This window comes from Myotis davidii, unplaced genomic scaffold, assembly GCF_000327345.1.
Source record: "Myotis davidii unplaced genomic scaffold, ASM32734v1 scaffold299, whole genome shotgun sequence".
In the NCBI taxonomy this organism is placed as follows: domain Eukaryota; kingdom Metazoa; phylum Chordata; class Mammalia; order Chiroptera; family Vespertilionidae; genus Myotis; species Myotis davidii.
In genome coordinates, this window is record NW_006293088.1 from 6,584,432 (window position 1) to 6,607,823 (window position 23,392).

At 46.4% G+C, this 23,392-nt stretch overlaps 1 protein-coding gene across 3 annotated transcripts in view; it reads right to left on the bottom strand.

The window, feature by feature from the left end:
* The window catches only part of UBE4B (ubiquitination factor E4B), a 95,560-nt gene that overhangs the window by 25,703 nt on the left and 46,465 nt on the right, over positions 1-23,392 (bottom strand). For all 3 annotated transcript variants that reach the window (XM_006766743.2, XM_015565904.1, XM_015565903.1), the window contains 10 exons: positions 22,999-23,227; positions 14,092-14,233; positions 13,076-13,176; positions 12,009-12,123; positions 8,571-8,654; positions 6,151-6,207; positions 5,435-5,551; positions 5,240-5,338; positions 4,565-4,678; positions 2,682-2,880 (listed from right to left, as the gene is read on the bottom strand). In XM_006766743.2, the coding sequence (XP_006766806.1) occupies positions 2,682-2,880; positions 4,565-4,678; positions 5,240-5,338; positions 5,435-5,551; positions 6,151-6,207; positions 8,571-8,654; positions 12,009-12,123; positions 13,076-13,176; positions 14,092-14,233; positions 22,999-23,227 (1,257 nt within the window). The remainder of the gene's footprint in view (positions 1-2,681; positions 2,881-4,564; positions 4,679-5,239; positions 5,339-5,434; positions 5,552-6,150; positions 6,208-8,570; positions 8,655-12,008; positions 12,124-13,075; positions 13,177-14,091; positions 14,234-22,998; positions 23,228-23,392) is intronic.

Here is a 23,392-nt window from a genome sequence, read left to right on the forward strand (position 1 = left end):
AAGTATATTTTTTTCTATGACACTTACTGCTTACATTTTGTTTCAAGCAAAAAACCCCATCTCTTGATAAAATATAGTTCTCACCTTACATATTTGTAACAGTTCTGGATTTTGAATGGCATGACTTTCTGACTTACAGGACACTAGTTTTCCTCCTTTCTTTTATTTTACATATTTGTTTTGTCTCACTCTATACATGGTATGTTTATCAATTAAGATACACACACACATAATGTCTCTGAAAATGTGCTTCATTTCTAAAATTACTTCAAATTTCTCTCTTACATCTAGGTTAAATCCTATTTGGCTTTTCATGTTTTATTCGATTTTTAGAAAAATGCATAACCTTTGATTCTTCTGAATTTCTTAGTCTATGAGGTATTCCAAGACTTAACAAAAGGTACTCAATGAATGGCACTAATCACACACTGATGTTACTGTTCGCAGGTACCTGGCTCTTATGACAGTTTAAATGCTTTTCTGGAATGTGCATGCCTGCGCACGATGCTGTCGCTGCAGCAAGCAGGCACCCGCCACCCTCCCTCATAGACAGTGCTGCAAGGCTCTGGTGGCTGTCATTAAGCAACTGTTCTAAGTATGGAGAAAAAGGTCAATAACCATAATGGTTTCAAGATATTCATATATTAGTCATACCATCAATTCACCAAGATCTGTGAGATATTTCATGAGAATTTTAATTGGCACATATAAAGTATATATGTAGCTAAATTGCTGCTGTCAGCTTTATTAAATATTTATTTATTTAAACTCAGAGAACAGTCCATTTCCTTCCGTTTCTTCTATGTATATATTTGATTTTGGTCAATCCAAAGAACTCTTTTTACTGTACTAATTTTTATTGCATATTATATCCCTAGCTCGTAAATTCATTTTTTGGAGAGGCAACAATGCGGGAGGAATCCCTAGCATCCAAACAAAATTATCTTCTTTCCAGACTCTATAAACTGTAACTTTTTCACTGGGGCAGCTGGGAACACCACCCACGTAGCAGGATGCGGCCACTCAGGGGCATGCCGGGTACTGAGATCCTTTGGGATTGGACCTAAACCAGAAAGTGGAGAGGCAGAAAGTCATCCCCTCCCCGTCCCCTCCCCACACCCTTAGGATCCACTGTCAAATCCAGTGTAATTACTGTTGAGTTTCTGCCCATTGCTCTTGCATTTCCACTTTTCTGTTTTCCTGCTCACCAGATACATTCTGTCTGTCACAAGCCTCCATACCTTCCCTCTGCCTGTTCTTTTTTTCTCTGTCTTTACGCCTTCACAAGCTCTCCCTCTGCCTGCCTGGGCCTCTCTGGGGCACGACTGCTGCTGGCCAGGAAAAGGGCTGAGGCCAGGCAGCTTAGGCTCCTCTTCCTCCCTCTCCCTCCTCCCTCCCTCTGAAGGGCCTCCTCCTCGGACCTTCCATCGGGCAGAGCTCCCTAGACACCCCGTGACCACCTCCTCCACAGCCTATGACTCCCCCGGCTCCGGCCCTGACCCTGAGAGCCCACGACTTTTTTTTTAAAGTAATTTTCCTTTTTATTTATTTTATTTTTAACGTTTAAGGAATATTCTTTTTTTCTTTTGTTTTTAATATATATATTTTTTATTGATTTCCAAGAGGAAGGGAGAGGGCGAGATATAAACATTAATAATGAGAGAGAATCACTGATTGGCTGCCTCCTGCACACCCGCTACTTGGGGATTGAGCCCACAGCCCGGGCATGTGCTCTTGGCTGGAATCGAACCTGGGACTCTTTAGTCTTCAGGCTGATGCTCTATGCACTGAGCCAAACTGGCTAGGGCCAGAGCCCACATCTTAATTCTGAAGTCTGCCTGCTTATCTGAAATCAGGTCTCCTGAGTGAAACAGGGCCCACATCTTAATTCTGAAGTCTGCCTGGCTTATCTGAAATCAGGTCTCCTGAGTGAAACAGAAATTTCGTAAAGAATTACACTGCCTCCTTCACTACTGACCAACAAGAGAAACTGCAACCCAACTAACCACCAGGAAGGATGAACACAGACCAGGCTGCGTGGCAGAGCAGAGAGCGCCCTGGACTCGCGCACAGAACCGAGCAGCAGCGCCACGTGCTGAACGGGCGAGGCGAGCGCGGCACCTTTTGGAAGCTCAGTCTCCTCATATTTAACTAGAAAACAACAGAGTTACTATTAAGATATTAAAGTTCTTTTCCTGAGCAGCCCATAAGCCTACACACAGAGAATTTCCTACAGAATATGGGATGGTCAAGGGGAAGGCACACTGAATCGCTTTGTTTTGGTTAAAATCTCCCATGACTCTGAAGCAAGCTCTGTACTGGCCAATAAAACCTGGCCCTAAAAAAGTGTCATCAATGGTAAATATCAGTAACGTTGCCTGATTGGGCAAGACCAGAATCGAGTCCTCAGACACGCTCCCTGCTCTGCCCCCTCTTCGTGAATCCGGGGTCTGATTCACCGCTATAGGGGTGAGGAGTCAGTGAAAACTGTCCCTGGAGGACAGGAGCCAGGGCTGGAGGGAGCAAGGAGGTGGGGGCAGGAGGCGACGGACAGGGACGCTGTACTGGTGTCAAATCCAAGCTGTGGGCTGACGCTCTGGGTGCCACTGCATCCTGCTGATGACAGACGCATACCTAGAAGGGCAGCTTTTCAACGACCTGACAATGAACACATCACTCACAGAGTTCCGCCAGCCAGTCCTTCACATCCTCCATCGTGGCGTTCACTCTGGTCTCATCGGTGGGCAGAGTGATCCGACACCTCGGGTGGAATATATATGTGGGGTCAACCGTCTCTAACTTGATCTTTGTACTTAGCTGCTGCAGCACCCAGAGAAAATTCAGCATAAATCCATCTGTAGAAACCAATCTGTCATCTGTCTGTGAAACATGAAAGGAAGTACTTAGAATAATGACTAAATAGAAATGCTGAGCAAACATGCATCTTTTTTTTCTTTTTTTATTAAGAAAAAAAATATATTTTTAAATCCTCACCAGAGGATATGTTTCCATTGATTTTTAGAGAGAGTGGAAGGGAGAGAGGAGGGGGAGAGAGAGAAACATCGATGTGAGAGAGACACACTGATTGGTTGCCTCCCGCACATGCCCCAACCTGGGCTAGGAATCGAGCCTGCAACCCAGGTACATGCCCTTGACTGGGAATTGAACCTGAGACCCTTCCATCCACAGGCAGATGCTCTAACCACTGGCCAAACCAGCTAGAGCAGCGGTCGCCAACCGGTGGTCCGCGGACCACTGATGGTCCGTGAAGTCCGAAAGGTTGGCGACCCCTGAGCTAGAGCACCAAACGGTCAGCGACAGGACACGCATATCACGTCACCACTGTCGCTCTTTAGCAGCTACCACTTGTTGAGTGCTCATCATTGTGAAGCATTTCTCCGTCCTCTCACCGGATCTTCACAATAGCCCGTAGAAGGCAGTTATACTATTATTCCCATTTTCCAGAGAGGAAAACTAAGATTCAGAGAATTTAGTGATTGGCTCAGACCCTCACAATCAGCAACAACACACTACACACTGCTGCCTTCCTCTTCACTCCCCTCAAGGGCATGGGAACAACTAGTGTCACGGTCCCGCCTGACAGCACTGGCACGGTCCTCACTAATAGCAGAACAACTGTAACAGCGACAGTTACAACGCGGAGTGCTCACTACGTAGTGCTCGCTATTCCACCAACTTTACGGAGAGGAAACACACACGTTCAGTGTTTACCATCCCCATTCAGCAACGAGGAAACGGAGAAACAGAAGTAACTGCCTAAGGTCCCACTGTTAGCAAACGCCGGAACCACCACGGCAGATCCAGGCAGTCTCGTACAAGGTCCATGCTTTGGCCTATACTTTTCCATCTTGAGTAGAAACGTCTCATCATTCATTACTAATACAGGGTGGACGGCCTTGTAGCTTTTCTGCTCGGGCAAAACAGTCCACGCCAGCAGCCTCCACAAAGGGCTGCTCTCAGGTCTGCTCCGGCTCCCGCCCACTTTAGTCCCTTCTCTGCACGGATTCGCAGGGCTCCTCGCTGAGCAAACTGATGGAGCCTCTGACCCCGCTCCTAACACACCACCCACCCTTCACTTCCTGTTCACGGTCCTCCAGCTACGAAGGCCGGCATGTGGGCTTGCTCCAAAGCTCGTCCATTCCTGCCTTAGTGCCTGACGCCTGCCTAGAGAGCCCTTTCCCCGGCCTTGCAATGGCTGGTTCTTTCTATCAGTCAGGTCTCTGATCAAATGCCACCTCTTCAGAGGGGCCTTTCCGCCACTCAGACAAAATTCACCCACAGCTTCTTTCTGGAACCTCCACCGTCACTCTCCAGGGCGGTGCCTTGCGGTCTTTGCTTCCTAGGAGCTATGTCTGCTGAAACCATGTCCGTGCGCTCACTCCTTTACCCTACAGGACACCCGCTGCACACAAGCAGGAAGTGTCTCCATCTTGTTCAACACGCATCTCCATCTCCCAGGACAGTGTCGGGTCAGCGCTGAATGAACAGAGGAGTTAGAGGAATGAACTAACGAAGCAATAAAAGGAGCCTTTAGGGGTCCTACCTGCATCTGCGCTTTTTTCATATTGGCATTGACGACAGCTGCCATGTAACCAAGGGCAGCCTCCCGGGTTTCACCATTTAACAGGATACTATGCAGAATCTTGAAAAGCTCTTGCTGAAATTTATTTTAAAAACAAAGAAAAAAATTAAAGCTTTACTTTAAAAACTATTCCTTTGGACTTAAGGATAGCTAGCTCCCTCCCTGCTTTCTCTCCTCCCCACTCCCTCTGACTGCGAGAAGCTGGCGACAGGAAGAGCAGACGACAAGCCCGCACTCAACTGTGTCGACAGCATTAGCATGGAAGGGGATGTGGAGTGGAGAAGGATGTAGTTACAGTTTTAATAAAACAGCCTTTGCCATTTCCTGTCCAGGAGAGGATCACAATTACCTTAATGATGCTATAATTAGCCTATAATTTTGCTGCTTTTTTTGAGAACTGAAGCCATATAAACTACACTTGGGACCAGCGAGTTAAACTAACAGCGCTCACTCATCCCATGTTTTAAATGCCTAAGAGCAAGTTGCAGAAAGCCTGGCCACTAAACTCAGGACCCGTGCCCAGCGATGCCTCCTACCGAGGGCGCGTAGCATTCTAGCTGAAGTTACCGTTCAAGGCAACGGTTACTCGTCTACCGCCTTTTATTCATCCCCTGAGTTCATTTTCTGAACACCTACCCTTCCCAGCTCCAAGTAATGCTGCAATGATTGGCTAACCACGCGAGTATTTTCCAGGGTAATAGCAGGCCCTGAGAAATATTTTTCAACCACTTTAGCCTGGAAAGAAAAGAAACAAATTCATTCGACATATATTATACATTTGGGAAGGAATCTGAACACAAGAGCAAAAGTGCAAATGGCCACTATACTTACATCATCTTCCGCGAAGACTGAGAAGCTAAAAAAAGACCCCAAGTAGGAGAGTCTCTGCAGCTCCCGCCCAGACCCAGGGCTGAGGGACTTAGGCAACCACAACGGCAAGGAAGCCACCTGTGCAGAAATGAAAGCGGCAGATGAAGCGGCTGTCTCGGCAAGGGAGGTAAAAAAGTCATGGACAGAGTTCCCAACAGCCGAGTTCCGCAGCGGGTCCTGAGCCACCAGCACAATGTGGGCATTAACATCCCAAAACACAGGCTCCCCCGTGTGCTCGCTTCCCCCTGCGGGTGTTTTCTCATCTCGGATGGAGGAAAGCCTCCAGCTCCTCCACACTTTTATAAGATACACTTCTAAGTTTTTATGGACATACTTCTAAGTTTCATGTTTCAGAAACTCTGTGATGGAGTGCACGTGAAATCTTCTTATGCTGCAAAAGGATTCAAGTCAATTCTTCCCTCGGACTGCTATTCTAGATGTATTATTCTAGAGGTATAATACTAACCCAAATTTAAAAAGTCACTAAAGAAGGTCAACAGCTTCATCCCAGGAAATGGTAAATGACATCAATTTAAGAATCCAGAGCCACCCACACATGCTACCTATGTCTAGATCTAAATGCCCTACGACAGACGGCTCCCAGATGGTGCAGTGAGGAACGCCTTCTGAGTTATATGCTCAGTCCAAGTGTGCGAGCCCATCAGGGAGGCACTTACCAAATTGCACACGGGGTGTGTCTTCCCAAACTTGGTTTCGCAGAGCTCACCCAAAGCCTGGAAATCAGATCAGAGAGTCGTTTAAACATATTTCACCAGACCGCAAAGTGAACACCGAAGAATAGCTCTAACGGCTGCTGTGAATGCGCATGTATCCCTCCCAACCCTAACAGCTTCCCTGCTTCCCCGATTCAGCAATACATCGCCCTGTAAAACACTTAACATAAAACAGAAACAGAAAATGAAGCTAAAAGTCACTCAAACCTTACACCAAGGGATAACCTCTGTTGATATTTTAGTTAACAGCTTTCCAGACATATTTTTGTGCATATACACAGAGATAAATGTGTATATATATTTTTAAATAACTTTTTTTCCATGTCAAAAAGATATGCTTCATATACTGCAGATGGGTAATCTTGCCAGTGCTAAACAGAACTATAAAGAATTATAATTTAATAAGCTATCAAATCCAGAACATATTTAAAAGTATTCCTTGGTTTCATGATCTCTGGTATTTTTGAGAACTCCAAAATTTTCCTTCGGAGTGTCAATCATTCTCATATTAGAGAATCATGAAAAGTGTTTTTTAGGGACAAGCAGCACTCACACAGCCCCTGTAAGCCAATCCAATGCCACGTGAACAATGGGCTTACTTCTCTGCAATGTGGACACGGTGCACCGACATGTCTGAGAAGCCCAGGCTCAGTGCACCACCGAGAAGGGAGTATTCTGGCTGCTCAGTTCAGGGTTCCCCAACTTTGCTGCACTTTGGGATCTCCCGGGAAGTGTCAGAAATCCCAATGCCAGGCCACAGCCTCACCACGCACGAGAGGAATTCAATTACAGTGCCTGGGAGCCGGGCATCGGGATTTTGTAAAGGTCCCGGGTGAGTCGAAGGTAGGGCAGAGTTGGGGTCCACTGACCTAGAGAATAATCGATCAGTTTCTGATTTTGGCTCCAGGAGGCTTCCTCTGCCTGCCTCTCTGCTGTCCTTCCCAAAATGCACACTCATTGCTGCACCAGCACCAATAATGGTGCAAAATAAACTGTCTATCATAATGAAGGCCTCTGTCTTTTGTTGATATCTGACACTAAAAGCTCCTTACTGAACCAAACCACCAGAGGAAAGTCAGCGATTCCAGGAAGGAACATTTACAGAATATGGTGGTAAGTCATGTGCACCGGAACACTTCACCACTGAGCTCAAACCATCAGCTTATTCCGCTTCCTTCTATCTGCCACACACAGAGCAGAGCATCAGGATGAATGACTTTTGTCAGGAGCCTGAAGAACATGTGCGATGAAGAGCCCTGTACAAATCCAGGCAAAAATGATCTTTAAAACAAGAGTTCCGGCTCCCAGCAGGGTCTTTAACCTGCCTGTGAGCTCGGTTTGGGGTTTTCCGGAGGGAAGTGTACCCGTTGTGCACGCTCTGCGCTAACATTTATCCCGTGACTTTGCGGACTGTGTTGCTGGTTTTTGCAGCAGACTGCAAGCACCCTGTAGAGAGCTGGTCCCTGTCTAGTGGGCTCCTGCACCCCCAGGGCCTGGCACAGACCCGGTCCTCAGTAACTAACAAGTTAACTGTGAGATATAAACGGTAAATCTGTATAATGATTAAATGGAACAAATGCGGTAAAAAATATCTATTTAACCAAGACCTCTATTTATGGAAGGCTGTATTTATACACAGAGTTAATGAATTATTTTGATGCTTCCTTCATATTTCTAGAATAAAAAATATTCAGTAGTACTTCAAAGTATTTTTCTCCTAAAATTTCAAAGAAGTAAATTCAGAGAAGAAAAAAGCCTGTTATTTTGTTTCTGGTTCCAATATTTTTATCACAGTCAAGGTCCTTGATGAGAATCTAGCTGAAACGTTCGTCCACAATTTCTGCTGAGCTAAGTAGATCCGTGTTTTCCATGTTCAAGTAAAGCTTGAAGTGTACAGCCCCAGGAAGTGGAAGGTGAACAAGAAAATTACTCTTAGACCTTCTGTACAAAGTCACTACATAAATGATAAAGCTGTATATTTTTCTTAGAATAGCCTAACCTTTTATTTGCATTTGTAATTTTTTTTTAAGCTAAATTTCATCCCAAATAGTATGGCATGCTCACTGCTGGGAGAATCAGAAGGATACCACCAATAATGATCGTTCTCATAAGCTATCCAATGAGTGGGGGGCACTTTAATGACTGATCACTGACTTCCTAGGCCTCGATGGGTGAGATGGGTACCGAGCTGCTGTCTTCGCTGACCCATCCCCCTGCACGCACACACTGTGCATGGCCACACAGTGATTTCATGTTTTAAATTTGAAAACAAGGTTGATTGTGGACCTGAAAGAAAAGTGTATGCTAACATAACCTGGGAGAAAACAGTTAATGAATGGGTTATAAGAAAGAAGCAGCTTTACCATGAGGGGGTATTTAAAGTAGTCACTCTCAAGGGAGCAGTCTTTGGCAGCAAGCGCCAGGCCTTGCAAAATGGGGATAAAGATCTGTAAGAAAACAAAACAAAACAAAATGAGAAATGTAAGTTTAAGGAAATTTAAGAACGGGAGGCATCGTAAATAAAGTGCGGATCTGAATGCCCAGGCATCTCCCGCAATCCCAAGGAAAAGCTGTTTGCATATAAGGGAGTCCAGACCCAGCCAGGGTGCTGCTGTCCTTCACACCCAGCCACAAAGTAATGCAGCCGAACTGTCCAGAAGCAACAGCACACGGAGAACCCTAATACCCTAGCAGGACTCCCCACTCCCCGGATTCCACAGAAACTCAGGAATCTGGAGCCTGATATAGACCCTCCAGGGGTCCCTGCTTTAATCAGCTCAATTCTACACAACTCAGAACACATGTTTCTGATCATCAAGCACCCATAATCTGTAAAGAAACCGGACTACATGTTCTAATACTTTCTCACCTCTATCAATGGTGTTAAGAAATGCTTTTCACCTCCCACCTCCATCTAATTCCTTCCATCTTTCCCTGTATTTTGAAGAGAACAAGAAAAACAGACCAATAATGGATATTATTACATTAGAGGCCCGGTGCATAAAATTTGTGCACGGGTAGGGTCCCTAGGCCTGACAGGCGGTCAGGGCCAATCCGGGCCTTTCAGCTGCCGGCCGGAGCCTTCCTACATTCCGTGCTGTCCCCTGGTGGTCAGTGCACGTCATAGCAAGCGGTTGAACTCCAGTCAGTCAAACTCACGAGGGAACAATTTGCATATTAGCCTTTTATTACATAGGATTAACCTTAAATATGTAGAACAAAGAGATAGCTGGTAAACGTTAAAATTGAAAAAGACAACTTTATCAGAATGTCTTCCCTCCACATACACAATAGCCCGCTGGCAGAGCTGCAGGGCACTCCCATGTACTTTTACAAGTTTACCACTAATGCCAGGGCACACAAACGCTGCCAGATTAGCACAGCACACATGACTTCGAATGTCACAACGCACTCACTCATCAACAAATCTGGGGATCTGGTAGGGATTCAAGACTTCCAATTCCATTAAAGTAGAAAAAGTTGTAACCAATGGCTAACAATCTGAATGCCAACATGTTGGAAAAGGGAGTTCTATGAAGCCACTGGGAAACCTGAGAAACTCCCTTTCCTACCAACCTCCTTCCATTGTACTGAGTACCTCCATCATTCAGGAAGCACAGTATTACAAAAAGGTGTCTGGACTACCCGGGCCTTACGGCATCCGGAGGTATCATCACAGCTCTGGAAGAAATCATTCTAGTTTTGCAAATGAGCAATCGGGCTGGAAGTAATGTACTTGCGTAAGAGCTAAACATGGAGAGGAAGTGCTTAGATGGGGAACGCCAAAACTGCAAGCAAGAAAACAAACAAACAGAAGTTCCAGAATCACCAAAAATAAATTTCTTAACTGGTCATCTAAAGTAATCTCTGAGCACCGTTTTCAGGAATGCTATAACGTAAAGCATCACTATTCTAATAGAGCTTTCCTCTTTTGTAAGTAGAGTTTGCGTTATAACAAACAGACAATATTGCTAAGCTTATTTTTCAAACAGGCAAGTGTTATACTATCTGTGTGACTTACATATTTTAATAATTCTCTTCTATTCATATAAATAGCTCCCAGCAATAAAAAATGCTACAGGTGTTCATCTCCAAGCTTAAATTCTAGCAACAATTTATTTCTGATATCTTTATTTATCTGTGAACATCACAAATATTTACATTTCAGTCAAAAGATTTAATAATTTAAAGAAGGCAGGAAGGTAACTTGTTTTTCAGTTCAGCAACTCCGTTTTACTCATCCTTCCTAGAAAAGACACTGGTGATACCTAAGGAGAGACAAGCCTTGTTTAAGACTAAGTGTCAGAAAAGGCATCAGAATCCTGTGATTAAAAATAAGCAGGCCGGCCCTGACCTGTTGGCTCAGTGCATAGAGCGTCGGCCTGCAGACTTACGGGTCCCAGGTTCAATTCCGGACAAGGGCATGTACCTTGGTTGCAGGCACATCCCCAGTGGGAGGTGTGCAGGAGGCAGCTGATCGATGTTTCCCTCTCATCAATGTTTCTAACTCTCTATCCCTCTCCCTTCCTCTCTGAAATCATTAAAAATATATTTTAAAAAATTAATAGCTATAAGTAATCCTCCTATATAATAAAAGGCCAATATGCAAATTGTCTCCTCTACTGGAAGTTCAATGGGGGGGGGGAAGGGGGGGTGGGCCGCCATCCCCACCCCCCTACACCCCATAAGGGCAGCGGGCCAGACCCACCCATGCACGAATTCGTGCACCGGGTCTCTAGTATTAAGTATAAAAACAGATTAATAGGAACCATATCAAGTATAGTTTGCCTCTGTTATTCTTCCTAGTCACACAAAAAAGAAATGATCATACAACAAACTGATAGAAAATGTCATAAAAATCCTTTCATGAAGGGAAGGAAGCAGCTTGTGTGAAAGTGGCTGTGGCAAAGTGTGTACATTTTTTTTTAATTTTTAAAAATTGATTTCAGAAAGGGAGAGGGAGAGATAGAAACATTAATGATGAGAATCATTGATTGGCTGCCTCCTGCCGCACCCCCCTCCCCCGCCCCCCGAATCCAGCTGGCAACCCAGGCATGTGCCCTTTGATTGGAATCGAACCTGGGACCCTTCAGTCTGCAGGCTGATGCTCTATCCACTGAGCAAAACCGGTTAGGACCAAAGAGTGTACTTTGTAAGACAAGCCATAAAGCAGCAACCAAAAGGCAATGCTAAAAACACCCTGCAAGCCTGAGCTTATTAATTATTATTAAGCTTTATTATTAAACATTGCATATCTGCATTTTCACTTGACTTTACACAATGAGGTATCAAAATGAATGAAGTTAATGAATGAAGTAATCAATAAGATATATCACCCCCAGATTACTGGTAGGAAGACAAAGATTTTATGAGGTGTGCAAACTGCCACTGCCCTAATTTGGTCATTAATTTATTAATCACCTTTTTGTAAACACGGAGAGCTAATTTTCAACACTACTCATCAAATGCACAGTGAGCCTGATGCTATCTCTAGGTATTCCTATGTTAAAAGCTCCTTAAAAATCAGGGGCACACCCTTATATTTCTTCTTATTTCCCAAAGCACTTAGCAAGAATCCTATTTAGAATATTCCTGCCTCATTGATTAGTTGAAAAGACACCTGATTTGAACAATGCAGCTGTTAATCTGATTTCCCTAACAAAGGGATCTCAGGTCGGTCTCCTTTCTGAGCAGATAACATGTGCTCAGGAACAGTTTCAATACGTGGTGCATTTAAAAACCAGCCTCATCATAGAAACTCCTAAGCTAAAAGTTTTGGTAGCAAATTCCCGAAACCTTACCTGCTTGAACACTTCTTCATCCTGGTGAGTGGTTCTCACCAGCTCTTGAATGAAGCCGTATGGGAGGTTCCTACACAGCATGTACGGCACCAGGAGGGATGGCTGCTGCATGGACCTGTGGACCGGGAGAGTCAATAACTGCAATGAGTCAACCCATTACCACATAACACAGAGCACGTGGAAGGCCATGTCAGCAGCAACTGCCAGCCAAATGTCAAACTTGAAATCTCCCAAATATTCTACAGGACATAGGTAGTTTAGGCAAAAGATCACTCTTCTTATCTATTATAATAAAGGCGTAATATGCAAATCAACCAAATGACCGAACAGCAGAATGACTGTCCAGACAACCACGCTATGACACGCACTGATGCCAGGCAAGCCAAGGCGGGTATGATGCGATTGGTCGGGGGGTTGGGGGGGGGGTCCGCCATCGCCCCACAATTGCCCTGCAGAGGGTAGGCACAGGCCAGCCAAGTGATTGCACTGCACGCCTGTCGCCCACAGAGGGAGGCGACTGGTGGTGGGGGAGGGAGGAGCAGCACCACACAGATGGCAAACAGTGGCAGCGGTGGAGGCAGGGCCAGCTGCCGGGAAGGAAAGCCCCGATAGGCCCTGATTGCTGGCCAGGCCTAGGGACCCTACCCAAGGGGTCCGGACTGCATGAGGGCACAGGCCGGGCTGAGGGACACCCCCTGCCCCACACTGGGCCTCTAGTCATAAATAAATTCCTTTCTGTCTAAAAACTGAGAGATTAGCCCTGGCCAGTGTGGCTCAGCGGTTGAGCATAGACCTATGAATCAGGAGGTCAGGGTTCGATTCCTGGTCAGAGCTCATGCCCGGGTTGCAGGCTCGATTCCCCATGGAGGGGCCTGCAGGAGGCAGCCAATCAATAATTCTTTCTCATCATTGATGTTTCTATCTCTCTCCCTTCCTCTCTGAAATCAATAAAAAATATATTTTAAAAAATTCACCTCTTTTACTTAATTGGTTTATGCTTTAACCAATTAAAGATGAGCAGTGGCTAGACTTCCCCCTAACATCAAGCACATCTCGGTTTCTCCTACCTGGGCTGGGTGAGGGAGCCTTGCAGTACTAACGCAGTGTGGGATATGCACTGTGAGCGGATGTTGCTCAGAAGCTGGCTGACCGCTGGCTGGCTGCACATCTGAAAAGAAAAGACAAACAAAATAACCCCAGACTGTTGAAAACTGACAATATTCAGAAGAGACGGAACTCCAGAAAATGGCATGCTTTGCTCTTCCTTAATTCACACTGAACGAGCCAGAGTAACTGTGTCACCCGGTCACTATTTCTGCTGAAATCTACAGTTAGAGAAGAAAGAAGTGGAGGCTGGAGGCGACCACTCAGGAATCTCAGACATGCCCGCTCGCTCTGCTTTGCTAAGGTTAAGAGCAACAAACCCCAGAGGCCCTGCAGACATGTGAAACTAACAGGTGGGCAACCAGATTAGTTTCTAATGGAAAACTAGAACTAGAAAATGAAGTAGGAATAAAATGAAATAATAATGAAGTCAGCACAAAAGAGAAAAAGTATAGCTTCCTAAGTTTAAGTGCAGTTTTGTAACTTATTATGTAAGTGATTCTGGACAATTACTTAATCTCTCCAACGTTCACTTGCTTATTCATACAACATTAAAAAATAGTATGCATCTTACACTGGATTACACCGGGCTAACTGAACAACTGGGAATCTGAACTAACGCAGGCCCAGCACAGCACCTGCCAGTCTACGGGCTACATAAATGTTGTTTATTATGATTATGATTATGAGAGACTATCAGAAATTACTAGGGCCATGTAAGCTATTGGTAGCAATGGCCCTTGGCCCTGTCACTTCTTCCCTCTGCTAGGATGTGAGTTCTATGAGGGCAGGGATCTTCGTCTGTTTTGTTCATATCCCAAGATCCTGGTATAGTGCTGGGCATGCCTGGCACGTAGTACATGCTCAATAACACTTCATGAATAAATAAATGAATGCTAAGTAGGGGGTGGAAACTATTATTTATCAAACAAATGACCAGGCTCTGTGGGCTCTTTTTGATGAATCTATTTCTTATTACCTTTGGTGCTTTTTTTTCCTCTATTCCAACTCGGTCAAAACACTCGATGAGGTAGTTCAGCATATCTGTCTCCTTGCAGGTCTCAATGGCGAAATGGTCACTGTAGGAATCCCAAGAACTTGCCCCACCACAGGCTCCAAAACTTTGGAGAAGAGAAGAGAAAGTGATGGTTCGCACCTCTCCTCAGCACATTGTTTTAGACAGTTTGCACTTCTGCAGCAGAAAGCCTGTTGGGACCCCTGCCCCGGGCCAGAGCGCAGGCCCCATGCAGCCAAGGCTGGAGCTGACTGCTCATCCCCCTGCTCGAAGGCCACCCACAGTCATTTCTAATAAACATTTTATAGTGACTAAGAAGTCTGACCAGAAACCCAACGTCTTATCTTGTTGGGAATGGCAACTTGCAAAACCAGGAGGCCGAAGCATGGCGAGGCATCAGAAGGGAGGCCACACGTACCTAAGCCAAGCGGGCAGCATCGCTCGGGCAGACACGGGGGTTAGAGCACACTAAGCTATCACTGACAGGAGAGCAAAACTCCCCTCCTTCCTCCTAACTCCCAGCGTGGATCTCACAGCCTTCAGCTAGCATTTGGCAACAGGGCCAGAGCTTAGGAAACTGTCCAGTGAGGAGACATGAAAATGTTGGTTATCAGCACAAATTTCCCGAAGCTTTCAGTGAAAAAGGCAGCACAGTAAGAACAAAACCAAACCCTTGCTCGAGGGGAGTCCCAACCTGGGGTCTCTTCCCAGCCTACAGCTTACCTGTCACCTGAACCCAAACCTCATCTCATGTGCAGCGAGGGTTAAACAAAATCACGCGAAGTGCTTTGTAGACGAAAGCAGGGGACTGTGTGAGGCATTGTTATCATCGGTATCACTGTTCTCTAGGCCAAAGCCAAACATCACCACAGGATTAGGTGTGCGGGAACTCCAGTTTAGAGCATTAGGTCATATGCCCAATCTGATGTTAACTCACCCAATTGATTTGATTTGCACAGAGGAGACAGATTAATCATGGCATAGGAAGAGGCCGGGAATTTTGAAACGAAGATGAAATGAGAAAACATAAGCTTACCCAAAAAGTTACATGTGAAAGATGATAAAGGATGGGAAGACTATCAGGAACCTGAGAGACCCATTCCTACTTCAACGCGGGGCCAACAAAGGCTAGAAATTAAAAAGCAAAAGGAACTGACACATTAACAGTATGTTACATACATAGACGGGTAGATACACAAAACTAATTTTGGAACATACACATAACCAATCTTAGATTTTAGAAAAACATAACTGACCTTCAAATGACATTAAAGTATTTCAATCAAAAATATGAAAACAATGCCAGTTTTATATCCAAAGCTTCCAGTAAATTTGAATTCCTACAGTATAGGCCCTACTATAGGTGTGACAGAGAAGGGAGGGAGGAGTTGAGGCGGAGAGGCAGGCAAAGGCACCAGGCAGCCAAGGCCCTCCTGACAGGTAACTAGCACCACAGAGCACCCGGACAAAGCCAGGACAAAGATGGGCAGGCCAGCATGAGAACCCTAAAAACAACAACACACAATTAACTTTTGTGTCTTCTTATCTGTTAATTTTGGGGCACCCTTCATGAATTAAGGGCGGGATCTGATATCTGTTCACTGGCCTGACAACAGAAGGATGAGTACTGTAACAACGCACAGGAAAAAACCCATAGAACAAAACAGAAAAACCCACCCACAAATATAAGAAGTGTGCTGCGTCCCCGAAAGCAGAAAGGGGAAAAGAGATGTTTGTATTCACCTTAGCTTCCCCCCACCTGCTATCCCTGCCTCCTCCTCTGACGTCAGGCACTCAGGGGCTACCGTAGGGCAACAGGTCCCCAAGATGAACTGTACGAGCACAGGCGGTGCCTACGCACCATTAAGGTTACCTTTCCTTTGAGCAGCTCTTGCAAATGACAATGAAAACAGAGACTCCTCATGTTTAAAAAGGAAATTTAAAACCATACATTGCCTTGGCCCTAAGCCCGTATTTCTCAATTTTTACATTTCTGACGCGGAAAGCACCTTATATTTCTTGGATGTTGGTGGGTCCTTGCCAGCAGCAAGGGGTCCGTTGAGGCAGTGCCTGCACTGCGTGGGTCCGCCTGTGAGACACTGTGCGACACCGGCATGCTCAGATGGTGGCAGGTCATGCCCGGACACTAGATTCCATTCTCAGCCAACACGCCCATCCCACTGTGACTAAATCTGAACACCTCAAGCCAACTGAAGTATCTTCACAAATGTCGCACTAAGGCATGAGGAGTGACAATGCAGGTAGAGACCGCCTGGCAGGTGCCAGGCAATGCAAGGGAAGATGGTAGAGTTTTCAAAGCTAGGAGGTGGGTGTCTGTTGGTGAACATCTGTCAGGCACCAAGCAACACTTCCAGTTGATTTCAAGAGAAGAGAAAGAAAAAAGAAGGAAAGAAACAAACAAACAAAAAAAGATTTAACCAAATAGGATATATAGAGTATATTGACCAGTGTTGGGATTTAGTTTGCACAGATCTGAAGCATGTGCAATATCCCCAGGAATATTTTCCATTAAAAAGATTCCATTGCAGTTTCTTTTCTTCTCCAAGGGGAATAATCACCCTCCTATTTTCTTTCTTTCTTTTTTTTGGTCAATATAGTTCAAAAGCGTAGGTTTAATGCTCAAGGTGCTAAAGTAGACCACGATCACAAGTATGAAAACCAGCCAGTCCAGCCAACACTCGCTATGCATACGCGTCAAAGGTCAAAGGTCACCGACAAGGAGCTGTGGATTCACAGCCAAAGAATTGGACTCAAATTCTGAACGACAGATAGTAAAGGACAAAGTGGTGGATAGTCTATATGCACAAATTCATGCTACTGATAAACCCTTTAAATGTTTTAAAGATTTTGGTTTTTTCCTTAAAATGCTGTTATATTTCATGATGGTTTTATAACTGCTGACATATGAAATATGACATCGGGAATGTGTCATATGTAAGTCCTAAGAGTATCTCTGGGAAAACATATGAGCCATTTTCTGAGACTACATCCGTCCTAGTTAATAATGTAAATTACTTCACATGATGGAATCACATAATACCTGAATCCTTATGAAAACATTCCTGGGGTTATTACACATGCCTCAGATCTGCGCAAACTAAATCCCCATTTTAAAAACTTGTTTCTTAAAAAGATTCCATTGCAGTTTCTTTTCTTCTCCAAGGGGAACAATCACCCTCCTATTTTCTTTTCTTTTTCTTTTTCTTGCATGCAGGTCCTGCAATTTTATATCTTCTCAATGCAGCGTGAAATCAGAACGGGGTAGCTTGAAGCGATGCGCTCAGTAACAAGGGAAGCAGTGTGCCTGCTGCTTCCAGGCCCTGCCCTGGGCCCTGGGGTAACACGCTGAGTCAAACAGCTGCAGACCTGTTCCTGGGCACCTACGTTCCAGGAGAGATGCTCAAAAACGACTGAACAGAGCAGAGCTCCGGGGGAAAGAAAAGCAGGGGATGGGGGACAGAAGGGGCAGGACGTGTGTTTTCTATACCACGCCTAATACAGCAGGGTCGGGGACACAGTCTGATAAGATGGCATTTACACACAAGACCTGAGGGAGTCGGGCAGCCAGCCAAGTGCAAAGGCCGAAGGCAAGAGGAGATATGCTGAGTGAGTTCAAGAGCAGGATGGAGAGTGGGAGCTGGAGGAGGGAGGCAGGTGGAGGCAGGTGCGGTGAGAAAGGAGGTGTGTGTGTGTTGTATGTGCGCATTTGTGTCCGTGTGTGTACGTGAGCTGCGCAGGCTTGTAGGCCAGGGTGAGAGGCTTTCGGTTTTACTCCGAGTGAGGAGGGAAATCACTGGAAGGTCTTGGGACTGGCAGGGAAGAATGATTTCCTTTAGACTATTTCCATGTCTTATCTCCAAGTAGTGACGGCCAGCACAAATCAGAATAAACGTCCCTTTTTCACTACCTTGTCATTTTTCTCTTCCTGTTCAGAGGCTCATGACTTTCAAGATTTGACCGGCTTCATTGCAATATCTAAGCAGTGAAAAAACAAAAACCGGAATATTTCTTTCTAGTCATCCACTTCTTAGGAAACAATGAGAAAAACTTTCCTCAGAATAACTCCTTTGTTCTTTATCACAAGACAATTCTCACCTCACTCATTTCCACTCCTGGGAGAAGTGGTTCCTTATAATTCACACAGCTCTCTCCACACAACATTGCAGAAGGAATGCTCCTACCTTCCTTAAATTAACCCTTAGCATCGCCACTAATAAGAAATGAAGATATGAACATAGGAGCATATGTCCAGACTACTTCCAAAAAGATCTGCATGACATCAACTCCACGGGACACACAGCGGGGGCCGGATATGAGCCCTGCCGACTCCTTCCTCACCTTAATCTTGAATGTAAGAAGTGGGTGTTGAAATCTTCCTTCAAAGGAAATAAAACTCTGAGATGATCAATTAGAGAGGGGAAAAGAAAAGACCATTAGCGCTTCATGAACAAGGTTTGGCCCTTCCTGGTTCTGGCCCTACCAGCATTCTCAAGGTCCTCTCAATCTGTTTAATCAGTTACGTCTTTTTACCCATCCTTCTATATTCTTTTTTATATCTATTCGGAACCTCTAAGTTGCCAAAATCTGGATAGATCAGATTCCATTTTGACAGCCAGCAAAGGGCGTGCCTGCCGCCCGGGATGCGATTCTGTAATCACGGAGTCAAATGTTCTTGCGCGGAACAGAGAAGATGCTCTTGGCAGCAAAAGAACCAGTAAGGAACGAGAACAACACAGTCCTATTGGACGAAGATGGACACGCCAGAGGCAGCCCGGGGGCTCTCACCCAGGCTCTGCACGGCCTAGTCACGTGACTCGCCTCCCTCCCAGTGGCCCAGTTCTCACAGTAAGGTGGAGGGCTGCGGGGCGGATTACGGTGGCAATGAATGCAGCACTGACAGTGGCTGGCACGTGATGCTCGGTGAGTGTGCTCAGCTATTATTACACAACCCCGGAGTTTTACTTCTCCTGGCAGGTGTAGGATCTAGATCTGAGACAAAGCTGGGATGTTGTAAGTCCAGGAAGACAGGTGTTAGTGACAGCAGCACACCATCTGATACCTTTGTTAGAGAAAGCTGGGATTAAATAGGCCAGGGAGAGATTCTCCGCAGATAACTCACAAACAGCTAACAAAGCACTTATCATGCATGGAAATGGATTCCTAACGAGGATGCCTGCCGCATAACTATGATCGCGCCACAGGACTTTCCTACAAGAAAAAGGCACCTTTCCGGCTGGGAAGCTTACTCGAGAAAGAGCGGCCCAATGTTCAAGCTAATACAAACATCAACCTTCCCGAGCCAGCAGTCAACCGTGCGCCCCGCTCCTCTCCCTTTATACACTCCGTCCTCTGCCCACTGTCAGAGGTAATGAAGTGTACCCACTCCTACTGCCGGCTCTATTTATAGCCTGGAGTTATTTTTAAACAGTGTTGGGCACAAATACCAACCCAGCCCAGAGGAAACTTCAATTTAAGAGCAAAATTGTAAGACAATGAGTCAGAGTGTTAGAAAGACAGTATTATTGTATTTTCTTTTTCAAAGTCACCTAGACAACCTAAGTAGCCTTTTTCAGGAGGGAACACTCAGCAATATTAATGAACTGTGTTTAGGCCTCTGCTGCCGTTCCAAAGGCCGTCCAAACAAGCAGGGCGAGCCCGGCTGGTTTGGCTCAGGGGTTGAGGGTCGACTCAAGCACCAAGAGGTCATGGTCAGGGCACATGCCTCGATTATGGGCTTGATCCCCAGTACGGGCCTTGCAGGAGGCAGCTGTTCAATAATGTTCCTCTCATCGATGTTTCTATCTCTCTATCCTTCTCCCTTCCTCTCTCTCTAAATATCAATAAAAACATATCCTATATAATAAAAGCCTAATATGAAAATCAATGGAATGGTGGAACGACCAGTGGAATGACCAGTCGCTATGATGCACACTGACCACCGGGGGCAGACACTTAACGCAGGAGCTGCCCCCAGCCCACAGGCCCCGGGCCAGCCAAGGTGGGTGCCAGCAGGGGACCCCCAATCACCCTGCCAGTAACCCCACCGAAGGAAGGAGACCAGCAGCGGTGGCAGGGGACAGGGCCGGCCAGCAAGTGGGATGGGGGACAGAGCTGGTGAGTGGGCAGCGCCAGGCCAACCAAGGCAGGTGCCAGCAGGGGCTCCCAATCGCCCCGCCAGTCGCCCCACAGATGGGCCCTGATGGCCAGCCAGGCCTAGGGACCCTACCTGTGCACGAATTTTGTGCACCAGGCTTCTAGTTTTTTAATAAATAAACAAGCAGAGTCTAGCTTCACTGAGGTCAGGGAGGCGATCAATGAAATCGAGGTTAGACATGAGAGCAGACTCACAATTACAGTGGGAGGATGACCCCGTATGCCCATCAACTGATTGCCCAGACTGAGCCGGGGCAGGACCCGTGCAAGCACGCACACGCACACACGCCAGCACCTCTGCCATTCCTAAAGAGCAGTCATCCATGCAGCTGTGCGCAGGAAAACATGCCTCTCAGAGCACATGTTGCTACATCTGCTTGCTCACAAGAATATCCTTGCAACAGGTAAGTGCAGGGTTCTTCATTTGTAGAGCTTAGGGCGGCTGAAGTTAATGGTGACTGACCTCTACTCTGTTATTCATGTTTTTGACAAAAGATTATATGTAACTTTTCTCTAAACTTACCAGGCAACAACTATGAAAATTTTCCTATGTGCCCTGTACCCCACGAGAGGGTCCTAGCATTTCAGGACATGCAACTGCTCACATCTTCACTCTCCAGTGGGCTCGCCTGACCCTATGCTGTTGTGGTTCAAAGCAGCCCCCTAACCAGGGCTTACGGGAGTTAGTTCCTAAGCACCTATGCACATGCAGGGGTAAGACTCCATTCCTGATACCTGGACCCAAACTGGACACAAGAAAACTCATCACCACCACCAACACCTTCATCATCACCATCATCTTCGTCGTCTTCATCATCATCACTACTGTCCCCAGAAAGCGCGAGGAAGAGGAAGGAGAAAGGACTGTCGTACATACTACCACAACAAAAGCAAAAAAGGTGATCAGGGAACAGAGGAAAAACAAGAGGGAGAAAGCTTGTTTTAAAAATATATTTTATTGATTTTTTACAGAGAGGAAGGGAGAAGGATAGAGAGTTAGAAACATCGATGAGAGAGACACATCGATCCGCTGCCTCCTGCACACCTCCTACTGGGGATGTGCCCGCAACCAAAGTACATGCCCTTGACCGGAATCGAACCTGGGACCTGGGACCTTTCAGTCCGCAGGCCGACACTCTATCCACTGAGCCAAACCAGTTAGGGCGAGGGAGAAAGCTTTTGCTGTCCGATTAATTAAAGCTTATGCTGGAAGTTTTCTCTACTGACATGCAGGAAAGTGATTCCCCTGAGCCACAGAGATGCACAGGGGCCTGTGAGAGGGGCACTGGGTTAATGGGACTCTGGGGCCACCTGTCTAGGAGCTGGAATCAGAGTCAAGGCATGAACGCTGGCCCCGCCCAGTGACCAGAGCTAAGGAACACCAGGCCCAGCCCGCCCCCCGCCACCGCTTGGTCTGACTATATTTCAACTACCAGTGTCAACAGTACGAAAGTCAAAAAGTGGTTCTGTGATCCCCAACTCTCAAATACCAACTGCCTACAGTCCCTGAAATTCTTGTAATGAGGAGTGACATGTGAATTCAATTTTAAAAACTAAGTTACTTTTTCTTCCTTTTTTTTTTTTTTTTTTTACAGGACAGAGAAAGGGCGAGGGGAAGGTAGGGAACAAAGGTGCCCACAACAGAGCCACCCATGCTTTCTGGTGTCACCAAAGCCGGGCAGAAGCACGGAGTCAGGGCAAGAGCCTACCAACTAGTTAGACACACGGTTAATAACCCAACAGAAAACCCATGTAGCTGGAGTCAGTGCCACGCAACAATCCTTCCAAACATGTTAACCTGTTTCCCTGCGCTGCACGCCCGCCGCCCACTCTCCTGCTGGATAAATACCTAGGAGAAGTCCCGAGGGAGGAGGGGCGTCTGCTCAGGGCACTGGGTGAGGCGGGCAGGAAGGCTGGCCCGGTGCTGGCGGCCCTCTGTCGGGAAGAGCTGGCCGGCACGGCTTGAGGGCTACTAGCGAGGGCAGGGAGGCTCGGTGAGCTAGCCGGGAGGGAGAGGCCTGGGGACCTCGGGGTAGGAGAGGCTGAAGGCCCCCCGGGGTGGGTGACAGTGTAGGGGCGATACCGCAGCGATGGCATGTTGGTGGGAATGCAACTTGATACAGCTACTATGGAAAACAGTATGGAGGGTACTCAAAAAATTAAATGCCCCGGAGGGGGGGGCAAGGGGCGGGCTCATGGCCGGCACAGAGCTCCAGAAGCCCGCGCTGGGAGCGGGGCTAGTTTCATAGAGGCTGAATTAGGTGAGAAGAGGAGGAAAGAGAGAAAATGGAAGAAAAACCTGAGATAAAGAATTAAAATAAAAAATAGCACGCTTTTAAAAAACAGCATAGTCACACTTCCCAACTCTAAGCATCCAAGTGTACGAAGCTTTGAGATACCTACATAAGAATCACCTAATTGCTGTAAAGGACTCTAGATAGAAGTTATATTTTAAAGCCCTCTCGCCAAAGATTAATGTACAGTTTTATTTCTAAATTTTAGTTTACCAAAAGCCAAACCGTGGAAAGCCAAAGAGACCAACCTGAAAAGGACAACACCTCCCGCAGTGACCAAATCCAAGCCCCCAAATCTGACACCTGCTACAATCTGCACAGGCCCCCGAAAGAACGCTCCCTTCTCTTACACGCTCGCGGCCATTTTACTTCCACTCAAATGTGCAAGAAGAACCGCACTGACCTAGACAAAGAGCTGGCGCCGAAGGAACCCACACCGCAGAACATGGGACTCGTTCCGGGGACCGAGCCGGTATTTAGCGTGAGGTTTCTGTCGGGTGACCGAGCTGCCGCGGCAATTGGCTGTGACGTGGCTGTCAGACTGGCGAACGGGTTTTCATCTCTAGTCTGAGTGGACATCATTAGCACTTCCATTAAAATCTGGCCAATCAAGTCCTTAAAATCAGAGAACACTGTTGGAAAGGCAGAATAAAAGGGAGGTTACACGTGGTTCTTTAAATACACAGTCTTCGAAAAGGCCAAAGGGAACCGGAGAGGTGCAGGGTGGTGCCCCGGCCTGGACTGGACCCTGGAACAGGAAAGAGATGTTAGTGGAGAACTTGAGAAACCCAAACCAG